General features: G+C 40.9%; 2 protein-coding genes across 2 annotated transcripts; one reads left to right on the forward strand and one right to left on the reverse strand.

Moving 5' to 3' along the window:
- Positions 1-844: 844 nt before the first annotated feature.
- ift140 (intraflagellar transport 140 homolog (Chlamydomonas)) lies at positions 845-23,440 on the forward strand. The gene is made up of 30 exons (XM_047609062.1): positions 845-980; positions 1,442-1,605; positions 1,700-1,921; positions 2,113-2,234; positions 2,368-2,498; positions 2,626-2,801; positions 2,895-2,986; positions 3,067-3,173; positions 3,366-3,508; positions 3,615-3,818; positions 3,908-3,980; positions 4,112-4,203; positions 4,352-4,479; positions 4,594-4,711; positions 4,843-4,964; positions 5,059-5,194; positions 5,551-5,682; positions 6,281-6,507; positions 18,738-18,915; positions 19,236-19,426; positions 19,511-19,606; positions 19,700-19,832; positions 20,142-20,285; positions 20,376-20,504; positions 20,690-20,872; positions 20,964-21,167; positions 21,279-21,491; positions 21,794-21,960; positions 22,330-22,471; positions 22,605-23,440. The coding sequence occupies exons 2-30, from the start codon at positions 1,459-1,461 to the stop codon at positions 22,782-22,784; spliced, it is 4,332 nt and encodes a 1,443-aa protein (XP_047465018.1). The 5' UTR covers positions 845-980; positions 1,442-1,458; the 3' UTR covers positions 22,785-23,440.
- Positions 9,891-17,903, reverse strand: tmem204 (transmembrane protein 204). Its single transcript, XM_047609063.1, has 3 exons — positions 16,614-17,903; positions 15,802-15,957; positions 9,891-11,205 (listed from the first exon to the last, which is right to left on the reverse strand). Exons 1-3 carry the CDS (start codon positions 16,891-16,893, stop codon positions 10,964-10,966), a joined length of 678 nt encoding a protein of 225 aa, XP_047465019.1. The 5' UTR covers positions 16,894-17,903; the 3' UTR covers positions 9,891-10,963.
- Positions 23,441-23,572: the final 132 nt, after the last annotated feature.

Here is a 23,572-nt window from a genome sequence, read left to right on the forward strand (position 1 = left end):
ATTCACAAATAATGGAAGTATTGCTACTACTTCCTGTTGTTAGGGACAGTGGAACATGTGTCCTGAAACAGTTCAACTTTGAAATAGATGTTTGTTGATACTTTAATGTCTAGTGACTCCTTGTTTATTTTTAAAGAACATTATAGATATATAGATTTTCTCTTTTTCAGTGAAAACTTGAATATCTTCTGGGAATATTTGAGAGAATAAGGCCAAAAGTAGTTACTACTACAAGTACAGAAGACAACGTAAGGAAAAAGAATAAAAACTCAACAGGAATATATTTTTTAAGAGTTTACTGGATCAAACATGTAAATTCATCTGTTAAATAACTTTAGACTACTTCAGTTTGACAAAAAAAAATAGTCAAACTTTAAGATCTTAAATTATTCATGTTTTGTCTGTTACGCAACAAACAAATGTGAAATGTAGTTCATATAGTTTGGCTGATTGTAAAATGTGACCAGAACTACAGTATAAATATGAAATACTTACTCCCACCTCAATAACAAATACAACAGTATGCAACTCATACCTAAAATCTGGGTCCATTCCAGCCTATCTAGAGCACAACTAAATACACTGCATGCTATATTTCAATAGATGTCATCAATTACCCTAAATAAATGTAAGCAGTAAAATAATTAATTTCTGTTATATCACATGATGATGATTGTCATTATTACAATATGATCTAAATAACCCCTAACAGTTAAAGAAATCTGCTGGAAACATCAAACATAAGGCTTGCTCTGGTTCAGGCCTCCATCAATCTCGTCCATACTAAGACAGCAACTCGGGTTTTTTCGCTTTTTTCCGTAACTCCGCCTCCTGTCCGACATGGGAGGTTGTCAGGGGCAACTGGTAGAGACGCTTTATGCTCACACAGGAGGCTAAGCGACAACAGCACTGGGAGGAAGGTGGTTGGTTTCGAGTTTTAACAAACGAGTTGGCGACAATTTGAAGAAAGTGACGCGGAGGTGGGTCTCCGATAAACCAACGGGACGGTTATCTTCGTTTTGCCCCAACGAAGTCCAGCTATACGCTAACTTTGGCTAGCGTATGTAGCTTAGCTAATGTTAGCTGCTAGTCAAAGCTAACTTAGGTCACCCGTTTCTCACATAACGTTAATTAGCGGATTGTGTTAAGGTAGTACTGATGAGTATGCGCAGCTTTGTCTCAATACACGAAGCCGTTGTTCATTTATATCAATTCGTGTACTAGCAAACAAAGTCAACTACATGCAAAGTGAAATTATACTACGTTAGGTAGTGAATCACAGGATGCTATTCAAGGCTACATTTCCAATTAAGTTTGATTGAATTTTAGAGTTGCTTTGTTGTAAACTTTTATAGCATGAATTAGCTAGTCAGCAATAACCACGCATACTACTGCAGGCTCCACCTAGCTCCCGTCTCCTGTTTGTTTATTTCACATCCAGAAAGATACACTGGGGACATGGCGGTGTATTTTGACCACCGTATTGAGGCCCCTGAAAGCAGTGGTGCACCCATTCAAATAACCTGGCACTCAGCTCTTCCTGTGCTGGCTGTGGCTTCAGGCAACCATGCAGTTGGATACATTGTAGATCTCTACCTGCAGCAGGTAAACACTGGGCTTTGAGGATGCACTCTCTAATATTTACTGTCAACTACAGCTACTTATAAAATCGTACATACGCATTCTTGTCCACATACAGGGAGAGTACGTGGAGAATTGTCATGTCCAACGCCCTCACCATCCCACAGTGCTGCGCTGGCATCCCACAAAGCCTGTGTTGGCACTAGGCTGGGAGAACGGAGAGGTGATGCTGCTGACACACCCGTCTGGAGATCAGGCAGTCCTGCCCACCTTACACACAGCCTGCATCACACTGCTGGAATGGAGTAGCTCTGGTAGCCGCTTGGTAACTGGTGATCTTGTGAGTTTGCAGTGACTTAATACGCAGACACACAACATACATGTTGTTTACACACTGATGTAGCCATTCTTAGTGGGTCGTTCCTTCATATGTGATAAAAAGTATTATATTTATATGGGCATACTTGGGTGGTGGCAAGAATAAATATTCTTCTTTTACTGCATAAATATGGTGTAATTATTTATTGACAGATTGGAGTTCTGGGAGTGTGGAAGGTAGATGCTAGAGGGCGACTTCAAGGAAACCATCTAGTAAAGCATGATTACAACAAACCTCTAACTTGCTGCATCTTCAGACCCGCCTCCCCTGGAGAGTAAGCTGTGTTTTCTTCGTTTTAAGTGCTAATATTAAGATGGAATGAAACCCCTGTAATTTGAGTGCTGCGCAGCTGATAGTTGGATTTTTAAAATTTAAATTTGTTTTAAGTGAGTATCTCCTTTTTAAAGTGATGTTAAAATGCTTGCTCGGGCATCAGTGAGTGGAGATGAGAGTGCTCTGGACATGTTCAGCTGGAAAGGAGCGCCTCTGAAGATGGGCCCACAGGAGGGACTGGCATTCTATGTCAGCACTGCAGATGGTAAGGGCTTACCTTTTTTTTTTTTTAACCTTTTTGTATTTGAACCTTATTCTTCTTCTGACACATTGCATAGCAACAATTCCTCCAACAGAACTTGCATATAAACTTTTTTTGTCCTTTTGTATAGGTAAAGTCCACAGTGTGGATGAGCATTGTAAAACAAGCCCACTTCTCAGTGTGGAGGGCTCCATTAAGAAACTCTTCTATATTGAGAAGAGGGAGACGCTCGCAGTGATCACAGAGACCCTAATGTTATCACAATACACTCTGGGACCTGAGGGTGGAGCACAGGTGTTCATGGAGGTACACCAAAACTATAAAGAAAAAAATACATTTCTAAAGCTGTATTAAAAATGTCACGTTATGAACTATTTATGAACACATATTCTGTTACAGGTTAAGTTGAGCAGCAGGTCAGGAGATAATGTAGACATTGTCTGGACAGAGAACAGCCTCCTCATTACAGCCACAGGAGAGCCTATTATCAGGTCAGTGTACACCTACTATTTGTATGCACATAAATGTCAGTTTTAAATTTGAGTAACAGATTTCACTCACAATGTTTTAGGCTGTGGGACCTGGAGAGAGACGACAACTATGTTTTGTCTCTTGATGAGACTTTGGGCTTCGAGAGGAAAGAGGTGATCAACTGTGTTTCATACTGTGCAGGAAAAGGTAACTGTATTTATTGAAAAGTACACAAAGAATTCTTAAATGTTATTTCCTACTTTTAAGTTGCTTCGTTGGAGCCTTACCATGTTCCTAAAGCCTGAAAAGACCCCTTGATTAACATTGTGTTACTGGTGTTTGAGCAGATCTCAAAAAGCCTCATTGCATTCATACAGTATGATTTTGTGGAATCCCCAGAAATTCTTGCAGCTGGTACCTCCTGTGGGCGAATAGCAATGTGGAGGATGGTGGTGCTGCCTGGTAGCAACAGAGGTGACGCCAGGACCCAGTGGAAGCTACAGACACCCACTGAAATAGAAGGAAATTTCACTCAGCTACAGGTACCATCGTTTATTCGCCATTGTTATTATGTATGTTTGTATAGTATTCTTAACAATAAAGTTGTAGTATTCAGATGAGAAAGTTTATTGAAGTCTTCAATTTCAGTGGGGCTCCAGTCTGAATCTTCTGGCAGCAAACAATTCACAGACAGTACTGATTCTGTGGGAGCATGTCATGTCAGCCCACTTCAGCCAGCAGGTGGCAGCAGTGCAGCTTACCCCAACACAACTCAGCATCGCTCAGTTCAATTCAGGAGTGCACCTTGCTCTGCAGTCTGATATGCATATTAAAGGAGTGTGTGTTACCAAGGTAAGAGTAGATATAATGGCCTCTATTAACGCCCTGTGACATGTTTAAATAAATGTAACTGTGACTTGTTTTGTGCAATACACCAACAGGACTCGGTGACTATCTGGAATTGTAAGCAGGTCACTGTGTATGAGCTTTCAGGGACAGTTCTACGCAATACAGGTACAACACTCATCAAACTCACTGAGTTCAGTCCAGGCATTGATGTGGCACTGCCCTGCCTCCCCATGTAAAGTGTTTCACGATATCTATACACCCGCAATCTCTAAAGTCTCTCTTATTGATTTTCCCAGGATCATTTTCTTGTGATTCCCACGTTGTAGCTGTACATGATGAGAACCTCTACACTGTAGAACCAAACAGAGTGCAAATCCGTACACCACAGGTCTGTTTGCCCAATGAAGAACACACTATCCATATCAAATATTTTCAAAAGACGCACATGAAACTTTCTTTTTAAGAAAGTATGAACATACATAAAAGCAGTGTTTGGATTTTTGTTGGACTATTTTTTTTTCTTTTTCTCCTTCCAGGGCACAGTGAAGCAGCTTCTAACCTTCTCCAAGGCAGAGGGAAACCCTGTGCTATTGAGTGTGTGTCAGTCTTACCTGGTGGTTGGCACAGACACGGCTCACATCAGAGTTTTTGACCTCTCTAGAAGGTATTGGATTTGTGTGGATGGTTTGCTCTAGTTACAAATAAAATACAAGATGAAGTCCGGTTACATTTACCGTATGTTAAAAGTCTCTGTGTTGACATTTTCTGTGTCTTGTAGAGATGCCAAAGCTCACTGCAGTGCTAAGAACCTGGCTGACCAGATTACCAATCTGGGAGCCTTGAGGTCAGTCAAGTGTAACGCCAATGGCAGCCAAGTCAGCATCCTAATCTCTCAGGTGATTGGTCAACATACTGTCTCACATTCCTTTCTAAAACCTTGATTGATGCTTTTACTTTAAATTCAATGCCTCTATGTAGATGTGATGTCATTAGCGCATTTGAACTGAATGTAACTCTTTCCTCTCAGGTTAATGGCCGACCTGATCACAAAGTGTACTTTTATGACGTTGAGATGGACACTGTGACACACTTTGACTTCTTCACTGGCAGACCATCCAGTGGTATCTCACAGCCAGAAGAAAGTGAAAAGTAACTGAAGTTTCTTTTGTCTGTTTTCCATGTGTTCATGCAGGGATTTAATCCCTATGTGGTATACCATACATTTCTGTTCTGTGTCTTTCAGGCAGCAGCTTCAGGGGACAGAGCTCAGTGGTCGGTGTCCTGTATCACACTTCTGGGATGAGAGTGAACCTCGCCTTTTTGTTTGTGAGACAGTGCCAGTTGGGTCTGAATCCTCTTCAAACAGTTACTTGGATATGGTAAAGTCTACTCCTCAACACTGAAATGCATGCCACTAAAACAGCTGTTGCTTTTTACTGTTTCTGCCTTTGCTAAAATAATATACACACATGCTAAACGAGCAACAGTGGGACTACATATATGGCTTTTAGCAGGGGTCTTCAACGTTTTTCAGGCCCAGGACCCTCAAACTAATGGCAGGATTAAGTATGAACCCTGTACCTACTATATGTGTTCAGTGTTAAGTTATTAAAATAATATACATCTGTTGAAGACCTATGGCTTATAGCATGTGTAAAAAACTAAAAGTCTTATTTTTTTGTACTGAAATGCATTTAAAAGTACTTTGAAAGTATGATGCCATCTTTCCACTTAGGCGGATGTGTTAGTGGTGACACTCTTCAGTACACAGGAGCATGGGCTCCTCCTACAAGACTGCTACCCCAAACCTTCAGGCCTGCAATCCCTCCTCGCTCTGGATGTGCCCTACTATTATTTTAGCTGCAAGGTGAGGACAGAAAGCACACAGAGTTCTGCTTGTGTGTTGTTTATCATTTGGGTGCGCCACATAAAGATGTGGCATTTCTCACTGGAAAGTTGATGCCTTGTATTTATACATGTATATTTGTTATCTTTTGACATCATTTAGCACGTTGATATCTTATATTTATATATTCTTTATCTTTTGACATCATTATTCTTATTCTTATGTGTGTTTGACCTGACACACCCCAGCTAGTGTTTCGGAGGGGTGGTGTCTTTCGACCGGAAGTAAGTGTCTGTCCCCAAAAGTCCCTAATACCTCCAGCTGTTGTGATCGTCCGTGCATTTGTGCTCCATTTAAACAGGTGTTTTTTTACACAGGTTCCCTAACTTCAGCTGCACAAATGCATCCAGGAAATATCTAGAGCCCAGTAACCTGTGTCCAGTTCCTGTTGCACTTCTCTTGATCAGTAGAATTGTTCTGTGATGCTTTGTCGTCTGTTGTGCTCCACCCCATATCCATTCCCTTGTTGCTCATGTTTTTACCTGGTTTTGAAATTTTATGTTTCACTTCTTACTAATTACTGATTACTCATACTGATCTTACATTTTCTACTCCTCAGCCAGGAGAGAAGGATCCAGGGTCAACGGAGGTTTCATCTCCTTCGCACCAGACCAAACTATCAAAAGGGCCCCAATTCCCCCAAATGGTGTCCAGACGACCTCTCAGAGACTTCGTGGGACTGGAGAACTGTGAGAAGGCCACGCGTGACGCCATGCTCAACTTCAGCTTCTACCTGACTATTGGCGACATGGACGAAGCCTTCAAGTCAATCAAGCTCATCAAGAGGTAGGGCGTTTGCAGAGAGATCACACATGCAAGATGGCATACGTGCCGGGGGACACATCCCTCTGTCTGATCAACTGTCATCACACGCCCACCAGTCTTTTCCACAGGGCCTTTAGTTCAAAGGCAGAGCGCACAGTGGTAGCATTGTTAACTCAGCCTTGACTCTACTCAGAATTCTCCACAATAGTTTGCAGTGGGAGAGCTGTAGGAAACTGCTCTTAAAGAAAACGAGGCATTGTTGCCTTTCTTTACTCCTCAATTCACTCAGCACCTTTGACTGTTAAGGCCAAACAGCCAAAATAGTCCTGTAACCTCAACTTTGATGTATGCTCTCTTGGAAAGCTTTATCTTTATATTTTAACAGTTGAGTGGTAAGTGCAAAAATATGACACACCAACAATCTTTGGAAACACTTGTACATTTTAAATCATATATGCGCATCATTTAATAATACGTAGTTTCAGAATTTACCTCTAATTGTGCCGTAATCAAAATAAATTAGCTGAAACATTTATTTTTTTATTTGAGTATATTAAATAGATTATACAACACAGGACATGATTAAGGAGTTTCTGTGTGTCTGTGCAGAGGGAAGGAACTCTTCAGTGTGTGTATATACAGTATGTGGCTGTTTCTGTTAGGGTACGGGTGTGTGCTGAAGGGATGTACTTTTCTAAACACGTTCTGAGTCACACACATAAGGTCCCACTGCCAGTTAGGTCCGAAAGGAGTGCCCTTTCCATCCTCGCAAATGTTAAATCAGGTCACGAAAAGGATGTGTGTGTAAATGGGACTCCAACAGTGATGTGATACTATCTTTTGGAGAGTACGTGATACAGGGCACTCAGTCTGAATTCTGCCGCGGTGTTGCTTTCGCACGTACAAACTCTACGTAAATGGGAAAATAGCATAAAAACAAACAAATGGGAACACAGCATTTCATTCCACTGGCCGGATATTCCTAAGAATTTAATAGGCGTGATGACAGCTTTACTAAGTTCCTCATTGATGGCTATTTTTACTGCTGCTTCTTTTTTTTTAAAGATTGGTATTGTGTTCAATTCCCGCATATCTCCACCCACAGGAATATATCCTTCCTGCAGCAGTAACCTGTATCTTCTGAGTCTTTTCTCTCTGATGAATCAACAAAAGGTTTTCATATCCAGAAGCTTATTTTATCTATACAGTATCATGAAATATCTGTTGGAGTAATAAGAGACATTTATACCTGTTTCACACATGTCTATCAAAGGCTCAGTTCAGCCAAGTCAGGGATGTCTTGTTGAGTACTACCTCCCTCTGATAATGTAACCTGGCAGCACTGATAATTCTATATTCTATACGTCTGTGCCCTGAAGAGCCCTGAAAATAGAGACAATTATGAAAGATACTTTATCCACAACAGATTTTCTCAATCAGAATGTCCCCATGTCAAATACAGGTTGGAATGTCTTATTCAGTCCACGCTGTGCTACTTCCCCTCATTCATGTTGTCCTTGACTTTTAGGTGACGTGCTGCAGGTTTATCTAGCCTTAGCAGTGCAAGATGCAAAACTACCCATTTCCATCTGGGCACAAAAAAAACAACAAGAGGAAGTGTTCACCTTGACGCAGATATGATGTTTTAGTCGTAATTTTCTGCATTTGACATTTGACCCTCATGCCCTCGGGTTTTTATGACATGAAAACATTCGCTCTTACCAGTCCGTCAGACCTGGAGCAAACATAAGAATTTGAATTGTGAATCATGATAATATCTTCCCAGAGGATATTGGGACTGTATTTGCATCACCTTGCGGGTTTGGATTAGCATATAGTGTATACTCCATATCAGGCATAATATTATGACCATCTTCCTAATAATACAGGTCTCCCTTGTGCCTCCAAAATAGTTTTGACTCATCAGAGAACGGACATGGGCCTTCTGAGGGTGTCCTGGTAACAGGATGTTGGTAGTGGGGGTCTTTTGGCCCTGTGGGTTGAGGGGAGGGGCCTCTGTGGATCATCCCACAGATACTTGATCAGTCTGGGATCGTGTGAATTAGGAGGCCAGGTCAACACCGTGTGCTGTACTTTATGTTTTTTTTTAGTGTTCCTAAAGTGTTTCTGTGTGTGTCTGTGTCAGGCTGCATCCTACTGGGGATGGCTGCTGCCATCAAGGAGTGTCATTGCTATGGGGTGGGGGTGTCTGGTCTAGTCTAGGTGGGTGATATATATCTAAGTGACATCCTCATAAATGCCAGGTCCAAAAGTTTCCCAGCAGAACACTGAAGTCACAAGATGCTCAGTGTTATTTTTACTTACTCCTGTCAGTGGTTTTAATGTAATGCCACATCCGTGTATAATGATAGTAGTCTCGGAATGTAAAATTCTTCTACCTCTACACTAACAGTCAGTTTATTTTAAATAAGAACACATTTTGCATTGCTGAGATGTAAATCTATCAAAATTCAACATAGTCTTTCGTTTCTTTGAGTTTATAGCTGTAAGGCACAACACCTAAGTCTTAGCATCTCTAACACTCTCCCTCACACTTTCCCAAATGTGGGCATGTACATCAAGATGTGTTTTTAGTACTGGACATTCTTGAAAATTTGAAAACGAATAATATCACAGCGGAATAAAAAGCATTATTTTATATAACCAGTGGTTTATACATGACAGTATTAATGATAAATTATATTTCAGTTAGATGGCCATCCTGTCTGTGCTTAGAATGAACATGTGTCAATACCCAGGATTCACTGATCTGATACGTGGTAATGTTTTCAGACCGATACTGGGATAAGGGGTTGGGTAGATACAGTTATGTCATGTCAGTAGTAGTTACAACATGAGTGAGACTTGTCATCATGTCAAATGTGTGAAGTTGTTTTAAGCACACCATAAACACCACACCACACCACAAACTTGACACAACAGATAAAAGTATATCAAATTGGCACCGACATTAGCTGGTACATAAGGATCAGTGTTGGTTTTGAACAATGAAAAGTGATCATCAGTGGTCATCCGTAGATTTCACACTTTCCTTACCTTCATAGGCAGGTGATGTGTTAGATGCTGCTCCTTGCATACAAGAGAGATGTTCAAAAAATTAACTGAAAAAGGTACTAGACTGTGTTAAAAACAAAAATAGTGGAAAGAATCTGCTTGAATGCAAATCCACAGATACACAGAAAACCCGTCTTTGTCATTTTTATTCTAAAATTATGAAAATTGAGCAAATATGTTATGACGCTGATGTGGTGGCACTTTGACAAACACCATGTCAATAATATTAATGTGATAAAAATTTCCACAAGCTCTGTTGTACTTCTGTATTATATGCCAAAATTACTCTTGAAAGTTAGATAGTAACAACAACAACAACAACCACTGTATTTGAATGTTTAGCAATGAATTTATTGAATTTGATATATTATTATTTTACTGTGCCCCATGACCTACATATAGCCAGGAGATCTTTGCAAAAGTATGATATGATCACAGTAATGCAACTAGTTACGAAAGCACTATTCTATTATTTTATATTATATTAATTTAAGTATACAGTATGTACCACAAGCGAGCAGTTTCATATGGAAAGCATCAAAAAAATGAACTTAAGCTGTGAAATGTGCATGTTATCTAAAAACTGCAGTACATTGGCAAAGTAGTTGTTCCCATTCATTTAACAACAACTGATTAAAATGTCAGTTTCCATCCAATTTATTTTACTTGTTTGAAGAGTAAAAATATTCCTGTAGCAATGACTCACAGAGTGAGAGTATACCTTGTTGTGTTTTGCTAGGTGATTGCCATTGGATCTTCTGAAATTAAATAATTTGATCAAGCGCAAAAAAAAATGTCACCGACTCTTCTGCTTTCACCTTGTTAGTTTATCTACTTTACTGTAACATATATCATTAATATTAATATGTATTAAAATTTTAATATGCTTTGAAAGAATGGAGAAAAATATGAGGTATTCTGGTATTATAATTTCAACATCTTGCATTCTTTCCAATTTATAATTATGCAGGAGACCATTTAATAAGTGCGCATTTATAAAAAGGTCAAGTTCCAGCTTGATCTTTCTTCACAAGAAGGTTTTGTACAAGACAGTCCAAATTCCATACCAGCTAACACTTAACTCACCACAAGCATGACCATTCGATACATCACACTGTATATGAATGGAACTTTGGGGCTGCTTTATACATTAGTTTTACTTAAATATGTGACTTCTGTGCACTAGACAGCAAAATCATTCTGATAACTTTAGGAAAACAAGTGGGAGAAATTTAATGTAATTGAAGTTACATGTTAGTCCAGCTGTTGTAGATCCAGAGTAATGTCACCTTGTCTTGAGAGTCAAATTTTAGGCACTTAGCTGGAACAAAAACACAACTGGTTAAAATCTCTGTCTTGTCACTGTCGCTCCTTATTGGCCTGGGATGTGAGGTTCCATGTCTCAACAAGGTGACTCCACGTAATCATTGTCTAGCCGTGGATGAAAAGGTGACGCCAGTGATCTGATGATTATAACTGGAGGTGTGAGGCAGTCATCGCGGCGGTGTAAAATGTTCCAGATGAGCATGGCTGCAGCCATGGTGGCCAGAAGGCAAGCAGCTATGTCCAAGTAACAGGAGTAGGACAGGTGTGTGTAGGGCCCAATCCTGTAGAAGGTCACGAGTCCAATCACCAGCACAAAACCTGTGTGGTAGACACAGTGACAATTAGCAACATCTCAGCATGAAGAGAGGCTTCAGTGAAATACATTTCAAAATGCTTAGAAGATGTTTAAGCAGCATTACTTTTCATAATAATAATAATTGTTTGAGAAATATTCACAGTGAAAGGTCAGTTCTTGGAGATAAAACGAGTGAATATAGACATCTGTGAGTGTGCATTTAGAAACAGATGTTTGAGAGCTAAGTCCTGTCACCATGACTATAAGCATGACATATTATTACATTCACCATCTTAGCCTACAATTAATTAAACACAAAATGACCTCGATATTTGATAAAAGACACCACTAGCGTGGCTAAAAACCATGACTATTAGATGCTTTCTTATCTTGTTCACAATGTCAAACCCCATTTTAAAGATAAAGTAAAGACTACATGTCCGAAAGTGAACTTAAAGAAACTTAGTGGCTTTTTGAACTCTCACATGCTGACAATTGGACGTCCATCCCTGCAGCCGTGTATTTCAGCGGGAGCTCTGTGTGGGGCCTTTGAATTGGGAAATCTGTTTCCTCCTAGGAAGACCTTCTGAGATCTCCAGATTAAAGTTCTCAATGGCATAAAAATATCGGAGCTTGAATATGCAGTCGGAAGGCCTTTGAGAGCATATATTTGTGAGCCTTTTATCTCCTGATTTCTTTGATTCACGATAGTTTGACTCACGCCATGAGGTACTCCTGTTTGCATGCGAAGGTAGAAAGCCTCAGCCCTTGGCTTCATGCTGTTTCTTTGATCTTTGTTTTATTGACATTATCAGCATTATTCAGTGTCTCCATAGCCCACACCTTTCCTCATTCTTCACCATTGGAGACATCTAAGAAATCAATGCTGTTTGAGCATTCCTCTGTCGATTTCTCTTTCGCTGCATTGAAGTGTGGTCTAGAGCCATTCAATAGTCCAACAATAATACATGTCTGAAAGCATGCCCGATCCACAATGGCATAAATACAGGGACCAAAAATAATCCCTGGAAATAGGGATGTTAGTACTTTAGGATATGAATCAGTCAGTTTCCTGAAACAGTATATGGCACCAGCAGGGGGGAGGTCATTTTTATTTCTCGCTCTACTTCTACAGAAAACTGGTCGTCATTGTTTTAAGTGAGGATGTGGATAATTGTGTCTGCATATCATTGCGTGTCTACCGCTGTGTGTACACTTAAGAATGCAACTGTTTGCTCAGTTTGTTCATGTTTAACCTGTCTGGCTCCTTATCCAAGACATGAATAATCTCCTGTCCAGGTTTCAGCCAGGGTGGGCTGTGTGAACCTCTTTTTTGGCATAGACGTATCTCTCAAGCTTCCTTCCCCTTCTTCCTCTTTCCATCCTTCCTTCCTTCCATGCTCACCACACCCTGAGCTTCGAGGTTAATAAATTTGCGGGACATTTGACACAATCTGTCACAGAGTCTTGGTTAGGTCTTGGAAATGTTATCCGGCCCCTCTGCTTTCCATTCAGTTAGTAAGCACCCTGTTTTAATCTCAAAAGAAACACATCTGATTAAGAACAACCAGTCTGAATGGATGTGTTTTTCAAATCTTTACCACCATCTTATCACCCAGAATATTTGAAGTTGAGCCCAAAAATTCAAAATCAAAGCCTAAAATCAAAGTAAATGAAACTGCGTCTCAGAGTGAAGTGATCTGGGGCGTGTTGTCATTTAACATGTTACAGCTGTGTCCATTCACAGAGCACATTCCTCTGTTGTCCCCAGGGGTTAAATGGCCAGTATTGTGCTTTTAGCCCTGACCGACCAACGCTGTTTCGATATCACTCTGTGGAGCTTAATATTGTTATTCCGCACACTCACAACTTGCAACTGAGGAGAGTTTTGGCACGTCTGAAAAGGAAAACATTCCAGAGAAAGAGAGCGATGGGTAAAAATATCTCCATTCATTCAAAACTGAAGCTCATTCACTGACTTTCACTCACTCGGTCTGGGAGGGAATTGCTGAGTTGTAGAGGTTTTAAACTCACCGGATCTTTTACTCAAACTTTAAATTCAATGAAAAAAAAGTCACTGTTGTCTGATCCATGTACAGAAATTGTGCTGTGTCTCTTTTCAGCAATTAATGTGATTAATGTTTTCTTAATTATTTGTTTAAGGTGTTTCACAGTCAATTATTTAGGATTTTTTATTTTTTAAGTTTTGTCCAACCAACAGTCCAAAACCAAAAATATCTACTATTAGACAAAAAAAGACAATGAAACTAAGAGAGTACACTCTCCAATTTGAGATACTCAGACAACTGGATCTGGCATTTCTATTGTTCTAGCAGCGTGGCTTGGTTGTATTGTCACCACACTGGCCACATTAGCAGGAGTTTCTCAACAAGTATTGAATGGATTCCCATATAATTTACTACAGCTATCCCCATTGGTCAAAAGAAGCCCTCGTAATAGCTTACAGTTTGTTGCATTCATCAAAGGGATAACACATCAAGGGAAGAATCTCAGTGACGCACAATAGTCCATTGATGTACTAGATGTATTGTGTGTAGCGAGAATTGCAAATGTTAGCATATGCTCATGGGAAAACTAAGATGGTTAATATCGATAAATATCCAGTGTTCAACTGTGTTGAATTATCTTGAGTCTTGTGTCTGTATTGACCAGATGCTCAAGGATGAATCCGTTCTTTACCTTAGCTATTACTGCTAGTCAAGAATAAACAATTATGGAAAACTTCTCCGTTACACTTCATCAGACTGACTGGCCACTCGGAAGAGGCTAAAATCCTTGAGTTCGGACGAACTGTTCTTCTTTAGTTTATTCAAATTCACAAGAGATGAAACTTTACAGGGGATAGTGAAAAGCAAATTCAGGATAATGGAGACTCGTCTTTCCCTGTGTAATTCTGCTTATACACATACTAACCATACCCATTTTGCCATTTGTGGTTGTGTGCATTCCATCTCGTTACTCAGCAGCATTGTTGACTATATATGGTAAGAGAGTAAAACTGAAAGATGACATTTTTCCAGAGAGCAGAATTATTTTTAGTGTCAGGCACTAGGATGTCCGTCTATTTTGTGTCTGTCTTTATTAATCAAGTTTCAGTGAGATCAGAATCAGAATGGCTTAATTAATCCCAAGGGGAAATTACTTTTCATTACAGCAGCTCCTACTCAAAGTGTACCAGCGTTCAGAACAAAGAGCAATGTATGCCATAAAAATATGTAATAATAAGTAAGCAATTAGAATAAGAATACACGCACTGTAAAAGAAAAAAGATGAGTCCCTGGTCAGTGGTATTTGGCTGGTGGTGTGATTCATTAACCGTGGGTGGGTCTGAATCCTCTAACCAAGGTCTTTAGATAAAAGCCATCATTCCTGCTGCAATGCGTGCAGAATGCACTAATGATAAAATGAGATACTGTGTTCGCTGCTGCTGTTCTTGGACATTTTGTAAACACGCACATAAAAGCTCGGACAGCTTATCTAGACAGAGGCAATTCCCACCCTGCTGTCATGTGTGCCACAGGACATTTCTCTACCGAAGCACACTATAAACACACAATCACAACACACAAACTAACATACACAAACATGTATGCACATAATCCCCTCCCACCAGCGCACACACAAACACACAGTCCCTGTCGAAAACTGTCTTTCCCGTCCATTCTCCCTCCCCTCTTTTTCCTTCTTCAGCTCAGGGGTTTGCATAACAGGTAGTCACAGACATTTCCTCGTCCTGAGCAGGGATATCCTGGCGCCCGACAGTCGCTCCCTGGCCCGCTGCAGCTCTGGCCCATGGATTCTGGTCTAGGACTAATTTTAGACCCAGCACAGACCCCCTTCATGGTGCTCTGATACCAAGCAGCTGAGCGACCACTGCACACAACACAACTCAGCACACTTCCTCAGCAGGGGCACTGGGACAGGCCATGCCACCCTGCTCTTAATGTTGCATAGCTGAATGGATAGATTGGTGGGTGCTAGTAGCGGAGAGAGGAGGGGTTTTGTTTCAATAACTGGACTAATTTCTGTCTAAGTCTAATTATTCATATAATCTTGAGCATGTGTGTTTTAAAGTTTATCATATCTCCTTTATTAGTATGGTTGGTCTGTTTGATTTGATTTTAGTAATTTTGTCTTACCTTATATTAAAAAAAAAAAAAGAAACATGGCGGCTTGCACCATACGTAAATAAGTAGATTCAATATGCACTTTTTATGCACTTTTTCTGAATAAGCTACATTTACTATGAACTTGCATCCTGTGGAAATATTTTCTACCATGTACTTTTTTCAAACAAAACAAAGTTTAGTTTTACTTACATAAATACAATACATATTTGCTTCTCTCTGGGAGCTAGCTAAGTGACTTCCTGCGGTATTTAAGGCTTAGAGCTAATCTTTAGTATTGGAATAACAGCCAGTCTAGCCCCCTGTATTTAAGCCTCATTTTATTGCACTCTGCCAGAGACTTTGTGAACTTTGTCCTGCACTATCTGGGTTTTCCATCTTTCTGTGTCTGAATGTTTTGACCACAGATTGTCTGATAGACTTGATGTAAGGCGTTTTAAACAAATAAGCAGTAGGAAGGCTGGTACTCACTGGCTAGCTGGAAGAGTGCAGCGATGGCCTCCTCCCACCACTGAGATTCCTGTGTGATGAAGGGCAGCTCCATCAGGCCTAGAAGGAAGATCAGCTGACCGGCAGTCAGGGCCACTGTCGCCATCAGGTTACAGGCTCGCATCATGTTAAACTGCACTTGAGGGACCAGAAGAAGAAGAAGTTGTGTCATATCCCTGGCCCTGTCATATGAATGTGTTAATTGGACGTGCACAAAAGGCTAGAAAAAAATTAAATAAGTTTATCTCTAAACTAAACTGAACCTTGAAGTGCACACATAGAGTGTACACATTTAGCAGGGTAGTAATTCTTTGTTATGGTTTATTATGAATGGTGAGGCACTTCTTTGTTTTACATCAGTAGGCAGCATCGCCCACTGTGCCAAGCAAAGCTGGCCAATGAAAGTTCAGCATTTCCCAGACTTGTTCTTCAATGGCAATTTCTCAATGGAGCCAAATCTAGTAAAGCACATAAAGCCCTCACAACTCTGCCTCTGCTTGGATGTCTATTCAAATACTCTAGTTGTCAATAAAATGACCTTAAGATTTTAAATGACATACATAATAGTGTAGACTCTTGGCATGGGCTAATATTTACACTAATGCATTAGATTAACTTAAATGATTCATGGATGTGCATATCAATTAACCTGCTAGTGCCCCTGACAGTGAAATTCTTCTGCTGTGTGTTTTGACATGGAGAAAAACAACTGCCACTCACTACTACATGACGCAGGGTACTTATGCTGTATACCCAGGGTACTACTTAAACCTAAAGTAACAGTAAGGACTTACATTTGACTGTGCTGCGGGATTCTTGGTAGCCTGCGTACTCAGAGCCCCATCCGAGGCTTTCGCAGTGCCTCTGTGTTCCTTGGACCCTTCTTCCAGCCTGTAGGTCGTCACGGCCCTTTTCCCCACCAGTGGGGCACATCTTCCACAGTCCCACGCTCCGCTTACGTCCGTCCTCCAGAGCCTGCAGAACCCAGCTGGGTGTGAAGGCTGCAACATTGTTTAGGACCAGGGACAGCAGGGCTACCGCCACCGCTGCCGCCACCAGTCTTTGCACGGCCATGCGACGCCCGGCACCCGCCACCTCTCCCCCTCCGCCGCGTCCCTCCTCCGGCTCCTGTTCGTCCTCAGTGCGCCGCCGGCTCCCTCGCCTCTCCCCCGGGCCAGCAGCGGTGCCCTGGGCCCCCCGGCTCCTCTCCACCTCCTCCACCACCACGCTCTCCTCTTCTTCCAGCTGCTCACTTTTGTTGTTCCAGCTCACACAGAGGTGGAATTGGCAAGAGTGTTGTTTTAAGGCTTAGCTAAAGAACATCTCCATTCATCCTCATTCAGGAGTTGGATGTCGTTGCAGCAGATCCTCAGCCCTCCTCCTCAGCCAGCAGTGTGGGTACGTGGGGATTAATCCAGCTGACACCTAGGTCCATTCCACTGGCTCCGGCTGACTGCAGCTTGACTCTTGGTCTCGGTCCTCGCTTGATATTGGCTGTATTTTTGTACTTTATTTTCTTTTCCTTTCGTCAGTGCTTTGCTTTTTGCCCTTGTCTGACTTCTGTGTGCAGCTGGTTTTTCTGTGTAGGCAGTAGATTGTTTTTCTTTTCTTTTTTTTTCTTCAGCAAAGCCACATTGCTTTCAGAGGAGTACAGATGAGTAAAGCATGGATTCTCCGGTCTGTGTTGCTAGGAGCTGGTACGTTGGTGCCTTTGCTTAGGCTACTCAAGACTCTCTCTACTTGTAGAGCCCCTGCTGCCCAACTGGAACAACAAGTCCTCAAACCCACCCCTCTCTGCTTCTTTCTATCTTCTCCACTTCTCTTTCTCTTTCTCTCTCTCTCTCTCTCTCTGCAAATCCTTGAGGTCAGAGTTGAAATGTGGGGGAGTTTCTGTTCATCGTAGTCCGAGGCATCAGTTCGCAACGAGCTTCAGGCACGCGGCTCCCTCCTTCTTGATCACTTTAAATATGTGTGTGCGTGTTTGTGTGAGAGAATGTCCAAAATACCCCCCTCTCAGACGTCACTGTGCGGTGTATTCTTTTGTCTGGAGACCAGGAGGCGTTCGCTAAACTTCTCTCTCTCTTTCTCTCGTGCGCAACAAACATATTAGCTGCCACAGTCGGCCAGCAACAGGATGCGTTTCCTGAGAGGAAAAGAGGATGGGAAGAGGGGCCAAATGTAGACCTGTTCCTTCTCTTGTCTTTCCTTTTCTGGCTCTCTAGATCTTGCCGCCCTGGGTGCAACCAGCTCGGCTTTTCCCATCATTTTTAAATACCTCACTTTTTGTTTTTAGCCTTGCGTTTCTGTAACCATATGGAGTCAGATTTTGGCTGACCCTCGCTATCCTTGCTTTTTTCGTTTTCACTTGGCCTCCCGCTTATAGCGAGGCCCCTAAAGATTTGGGGTATTTCCTGTTGCTTGACTTTAATAAACAGCCCACATCTGTATCAGCTAAAGCAAGAAGGAGGGAGGGGATCCAAATAGAGACCAGATGGCTGTGGAATCTTAAATTTGGAACTGAAGCTGAAGTAAAGGGAGTTGATTTACGTCAGCAAGACAAAAGGAAAGAAAGGAAGGAATGGGAATGAAAAACACGCCTCTTGCTTTAAGTTTAAAGTCATACACCCTATCTTATTTACTCATTTGTTATACTTATCAGCGTATAGGAGGTATTCATTTTGGTCTGATTGGTCATCATTTTCACATGCTTTTTAACTGTGTAACCCTGTCTTGATATAAACTTAAATCTGAACCACAAATAACCAGACAGTTTTTCACAAATAAAACTTCATAATTTTCAAACAGGAAATCTCTTATCTGATGTACATGTACATGTGCACAGCTGTTGATTAGTAACATAGTATCAGTGTAAGCCAGACATCACCCTCACAAACAAGACATTTCTCTGTTCTCTGTAGTAAAGCAGTATGGGAAAACATGGCACGGATGTGTGTGAAAACCCGCCGGATGGATGTGGCACGCGTGTGCCTTGGGAATATGGGAAATGCCAGGGCAGCAAAAGCACTGAAGGAGGCGGAGACTGAGCCTGAACCAGAAGCCCAAGTGGCTATGTTGGCCATTCAGCTTGGCATGCTGGTAAGATATTATCAATATTAGTATTTTTAAGTAAATGAGCGATAAGTCACGACTCACTTACAGTCAGGATTGTGCACATTTTTTAAACCCATTGGAAACAAACGTGGGCAGAAAAGTTCAGTTCATAAAAATCTATTTGCAGAAACTTTTTTTTTTTTTTTTCCCATGTTTTTCATAAATAATGTGTAGTCCCTCCACATCCTTTGGCCACAAATAGCACATCCTCTTTTTAGGTCTGAGCATTTCACCACACACTGACCAGGGGACTTTCCAAACCTAAAGCATTTATCTTTCCATCATCTTTTCCTGTCTTCTAACAGGAAGATGCAGAAAAGTTGTACAAGTGCTGTCAACGCTATGACCTGCTGAACAATTTCTACCAGGCTTCTGGCCAATGGCAGCTGGCTTTGGAAACGGCAGAAAGTCACGATCGCATCCATCTGCGCACCACCTACTACAATTATGCCAAATATCTGGAGTCCATGGGCGACAAGACACTGGCCCTTGTTTAGTATGAGAGAATGTTCGATTTTATATTAATTACAATATTTGTACTTGAAAAAAAGATGTTGAGTATTAGCTTTTTTTGTTGCAGTTATGAGAAATCAGACACACACAGGGTCGAGGTGCCAAGAATGCTCCAGGATGATACGTCATCTCTAGCGATTTACGTTAACAAAATGAAAGACAAGTAAGTCCAGGCTTGATTGTAAAAAGAACATTAATACTGTGTGCACACACTAAGTTACAGTGAAACATCGGACATATCATCTTCTCAATCCAGGAACATCTATAAGTGGTGGGCCCAGTATCTGGAGAGCCAGTCAGACATGGATTCAGCACTGCACTTCTATGAGTGTGCTCAGGATTACCTCTCCCTGGTTCGAGTCCACTGCTACATGGGGAACATTCAGAAGGTGACACTGTTTGTATTAGGTTAGACAGGTGAAAGTATTTCATTTAAAAGAAATACAGTTCATTTTACTTTAACGCTCCTTACTTGCAGATATACTCAGTAAATGTATGGTTTATCTGCTTAAATTGCAATTTAAGTCTCATTATTTGCACTTGACATACAGGTATGTACTGCCATGATTAGCAGTGACTGATGACTAATGTAGTCTATTTTTGATTTAACTGTATGTTACTCATGCAGTGACTAAAATACCCAGATGAGAGGAGCCTTTACTTTCATTGTTGTGATAATGCTTTGATTGATGTACCAGGCATCTGAGATAGCCAATGATACGGGTGACAGAGCAGCATCTTACCACCTGGCCAGACATTATGAGGGCCATGACGACATCAAACAAGCAGTCCATTTCTACACCCGAGCCCAGGCCTACAATAATGCTATACGACTTTGTAAGGTAAAGTACAATCTTTCCACCCACCAACAAGCATATTTAAGAAACAAGAAACTATGAAACTAAGTAATTTCTTGATTTGTGTTGGACCAGGAGAACGGTCTGGACGACCAGCTGATGAACCTGGCTCTGCTCAGTAACCCAGAGGACATGATGGAGGCTGCCTGTTACTATGAGGAGAAAGGCACCCATATGGACCGAGCTGTCTCACTCTACCACAAGGTCAGCTACAAATGTCTTTCTGAATGACTTGTTTGGATTGAAGCGTTTTAAGTCCTTCCACAAGGGGGCGATATTTTACCAGATATTCAAACCAAGCAATATTAAAGTGAAGACAGCAGACTCTGACCACAGCACTGTGAAGAGATAAAAACGCAGCATGTCTTGTTTTCACTCCTGTCTTGTAGGCTGGTTATGTCTCCAAGGCTCTAGAGCTGGCCTTTGCTACCCAACAGTTCTCTGCACTTCAGCTGATTGCAGAGGATCTGGATGAGAACTCTGACCCGGCCCTCCTCGCTCGCTGCTCCGACTTCTTCATCACACATTCCCAGTATGAGAAGGCTGTGGAGTTACTGGTAGCAGCCAAGAAGGTACCTGTCACATTATCACCTACCTACACACAGGTTTACTATTTATGCTTACTTACTTTATGTGTGTCTTCACATTTGCGTTTGTTCTCAGTACCATCAGGCCTTGGAGCTGTGTGTGACCCAGAATCTGACTATCACAGAGGATCTGGCTGAGCAAATGACTGTAACTGACTCAAAAGACTTGTCCGAAGAGGCCCGCAAGGAACTGCTGGAGAAGATAGCAGACTGCTGCATGCGTCAGGGCAATTATCATTTGGCCACGAAAAAATACACGCAGGCAGGCAACAAACTCAAGGTAATAATGTGGTGTTACCCTGATGTCATATGTTCTAATCCAAACACATTAATACACATTCATCCCAGGTAAGAATATGACTCTGAACTCTTTTTTATTTTTTTTAAACAGGCAATGAGGGCCCTACTGAAGTCAGGTGACACAGAGAAAATAGTATTCTTTGCCAACGTTTGTCGTCAGAAAGAGCTTTTCATCATGGCTGCCAACTATCTTCAGTCTCTGGACTGGCGTAAAAATCCAGAGATCTTAAAGACCATCATTGGTTTCTACACTAAAGGCAGGGCACTGGATCTGCTGGCTGGCTTCTATGAAGCTTGTGCTCAGGTGACACAAAACATCAGTTAATTTTATGGTGGTTTTCATGAATACTTTTAAGATTATGACTTGACTGTTGACATTTTGGAGGGAATTCCTTAATTTTAAAATCTTCATTTATAAATGTTTTGATAGATTAACAATTATTGCTGAATCTTCGTATTAAACTAACAGTTTCTAGATACAATAGTTTTCTAAAATAATCCATGAAGTGAAGAATGCTTGACTTGCTGACTTAAAAAGCCATGATAATTTGAGTAATGTTATTTTGCTGAAATCTGAAGTATATCTATTTTGTTACTGCTATTAAGGTGGAGATCGATGATTATCAGAACTATGAAAAGGCTCTGGATGCTTTGACTGAAGCTGCCAAGTGTCTTTCAAAATCAAAGGACGCTTCAACCGGACAACAGGAAGTAAGACTGGCTGACCTGCAGCATAAGGTCGCTCTAATCAAGAAGTTTGTCCACATACGCAGGTAAGAATAGGCAAATAGTCATGAGAAAATGTAAATATGTCCTATGTCCCTTTTTTGGACTTAGCTGCAGTTCTTACAGATACAAGCATCACACAGTATATGAAGGCAACCACTGTGATGATTTTCTTGGTATTGTGGAAGAATTTATTTCAAGTAATCAGAACATGAATGCCTTGCCCAACTCATCAACATCCACAACTGTTTTCTAAAACATTTTTTGTTTGAGTGTATCACCTCTGTCTTTGGGCACTATTTAAAAAAAAAAAAAAAAAGGAAAAATATTTGCTTTTCTAAATATGTCAAAAAAATATACAAGCTCATATTTTTTGCAGTTTTTTTGGGTGTCTCTCATGTTCATGTTGCCTGCAGGCTGTATTCTGACGATGCTGTGGAGGCAGTGCGGCTATGTGAGTCCCTGTTAGAGGAGCCACAGCTGGACCCTGCTGTCAGGATTGGAGATGCATTTGGTTTCCTGGTCGAGCATCACTGTCAGCAAGGCAACTTAAAAGTGGTGACTGTCATTTTTTTTCTAACATCTTTAATTTGAATGCGTTCCCTTGGTCTGAATTACCAGATTTATCAGAATAAACTATAATATGACTTTGGATATTAACCTCTCTGCCTTGTTCATATTTCTGTTTCAGGCCTACCATAAGCTGGAGGAGCTCCAGAAACTGTTGCCATCTCAGAACGTTAGGTACTACATTAGTCAGGCCAGTCTAGACGCCCTGCAGAAAGAGATGGGTTTACCCATGGGATATAGTGACCGCAGACACAGTGTGAAGGAGGAGGATGAAGTGGAGGAGGATTTAAATGTGTCTTAAGTGATTCTTCCAGAAATTAAACTATACATATCGATATAGTCAGCACTTAATCGCACCGGAAAAGACTGTGTAGTTGGTTTTGTACACCAACATGTGATGCGTCAGAGTTGTCTTTGTTAAAACAGCACAGCAAATGGGAGCAAACTCATTATTGCGTTTAACTTGAGTCTATTACCACAGAAAACTGATTTGACCCACGAAAAACTACATGAAAGATATTAGGGTAGAAATTAACGCATGTTAATGGAGATAATGGACTTACAATGGGTCACAATGCTCTGCAGAAGGATAATAAATAAATAACCCTGAACATGTATCAGCTACAGAACAGGGTAAAAATGTTACAGGAGTTTCTGAGCAGAGTGATTCATTCGGTTTTGGCCTTGGAGCCACATTTAGCTCTGAGCTTCATCATAGATTTATCCCCAGGTCAGCTTAGTGATTTACATGCATTTGGTACAATGTATTTTTTTAATTCAGTGTATTACATGTACATATCCTGACAGTGTCAAAACTTATATCTTTGTAAATTATTTTGCATCTATTTTTGATAACCTATGAGACCATTTCTATTGGTATATTAGATAGTGAATTACATTGTTTCTATACATTGTAAAGTTCATACAATAAAACACATTTAAAATGGTTTCACTGGTTAAATGGGGTTGTAACTTCTTTTGTGTCACGCTCATTTGCCTGTAATAAATTGTGATAGAAAAGCAAACCATCCATTTAATCTAATTTGTTTTGATCTTTTACAAAGGAAACATAGAGTTTTAAAATATCGT

The sequence above is a fragment of the Mugil cephalus genome, chromosome 16, assembly GCF_022458985.1.
Source record: "Mugil cephalus isolate CIBA_MC_2020 chromosome 16, CIBA_Mcephalus_1.1, whole genome shotgun sequence".
Classification (NCBI taxonomy): Eukaryota; Metazoa; Chordata; class Actinopteri; order Mugiliformes; family Mugilidae; genus Mugil; species Mugil cephalus.

Bases quoted from the DNA above. Each gene is read 5' to 3' on its own strand.
- ift140 (XM_047609062.1), top strand. From the start codon at position 1,459: ATGGCGGTGTATTTTGACCACCGTATTGAGGCCCCTGAAAGCAGTGGT. The intron at 1,606-1,699 runs GTAAACACTGGG...GTCCACATACAG, and splicing joins TAGATCTCTACCTGCAGCAG to GGAGAGTACGTGGAGAATTG. The intron at 1,922-2,112 runs GTGAGTTTGCAG...ATTTATTGACAG, and splicing joins GCTTGGTAACTGGTGATCTT to ATTGGAGTTCTGGGAGTGTG.
- tmem204 (XM_047609063.1), bottom strand. From the start codon at position 16,893: ATGGCCGTGCAAAGACTGGTGGCGGCAGCGGTGGCGGTAGCCCTGCTG. The intron at 15,958-16,613 runs GTAAGTCCTTAC...TGGTCCCTCAAG, and splicing joins ATCCCGCAGCACAGTCAAAT to TGCAGTTTAACATGATGCGA. The intron at 11,206-15,801 runs GTGAGTACCAGC...TCTACCACACAG, and splicing joins TGCACTCTTCCAGCTAGCCA to GTTTTGTGCTGGTGATTGGA.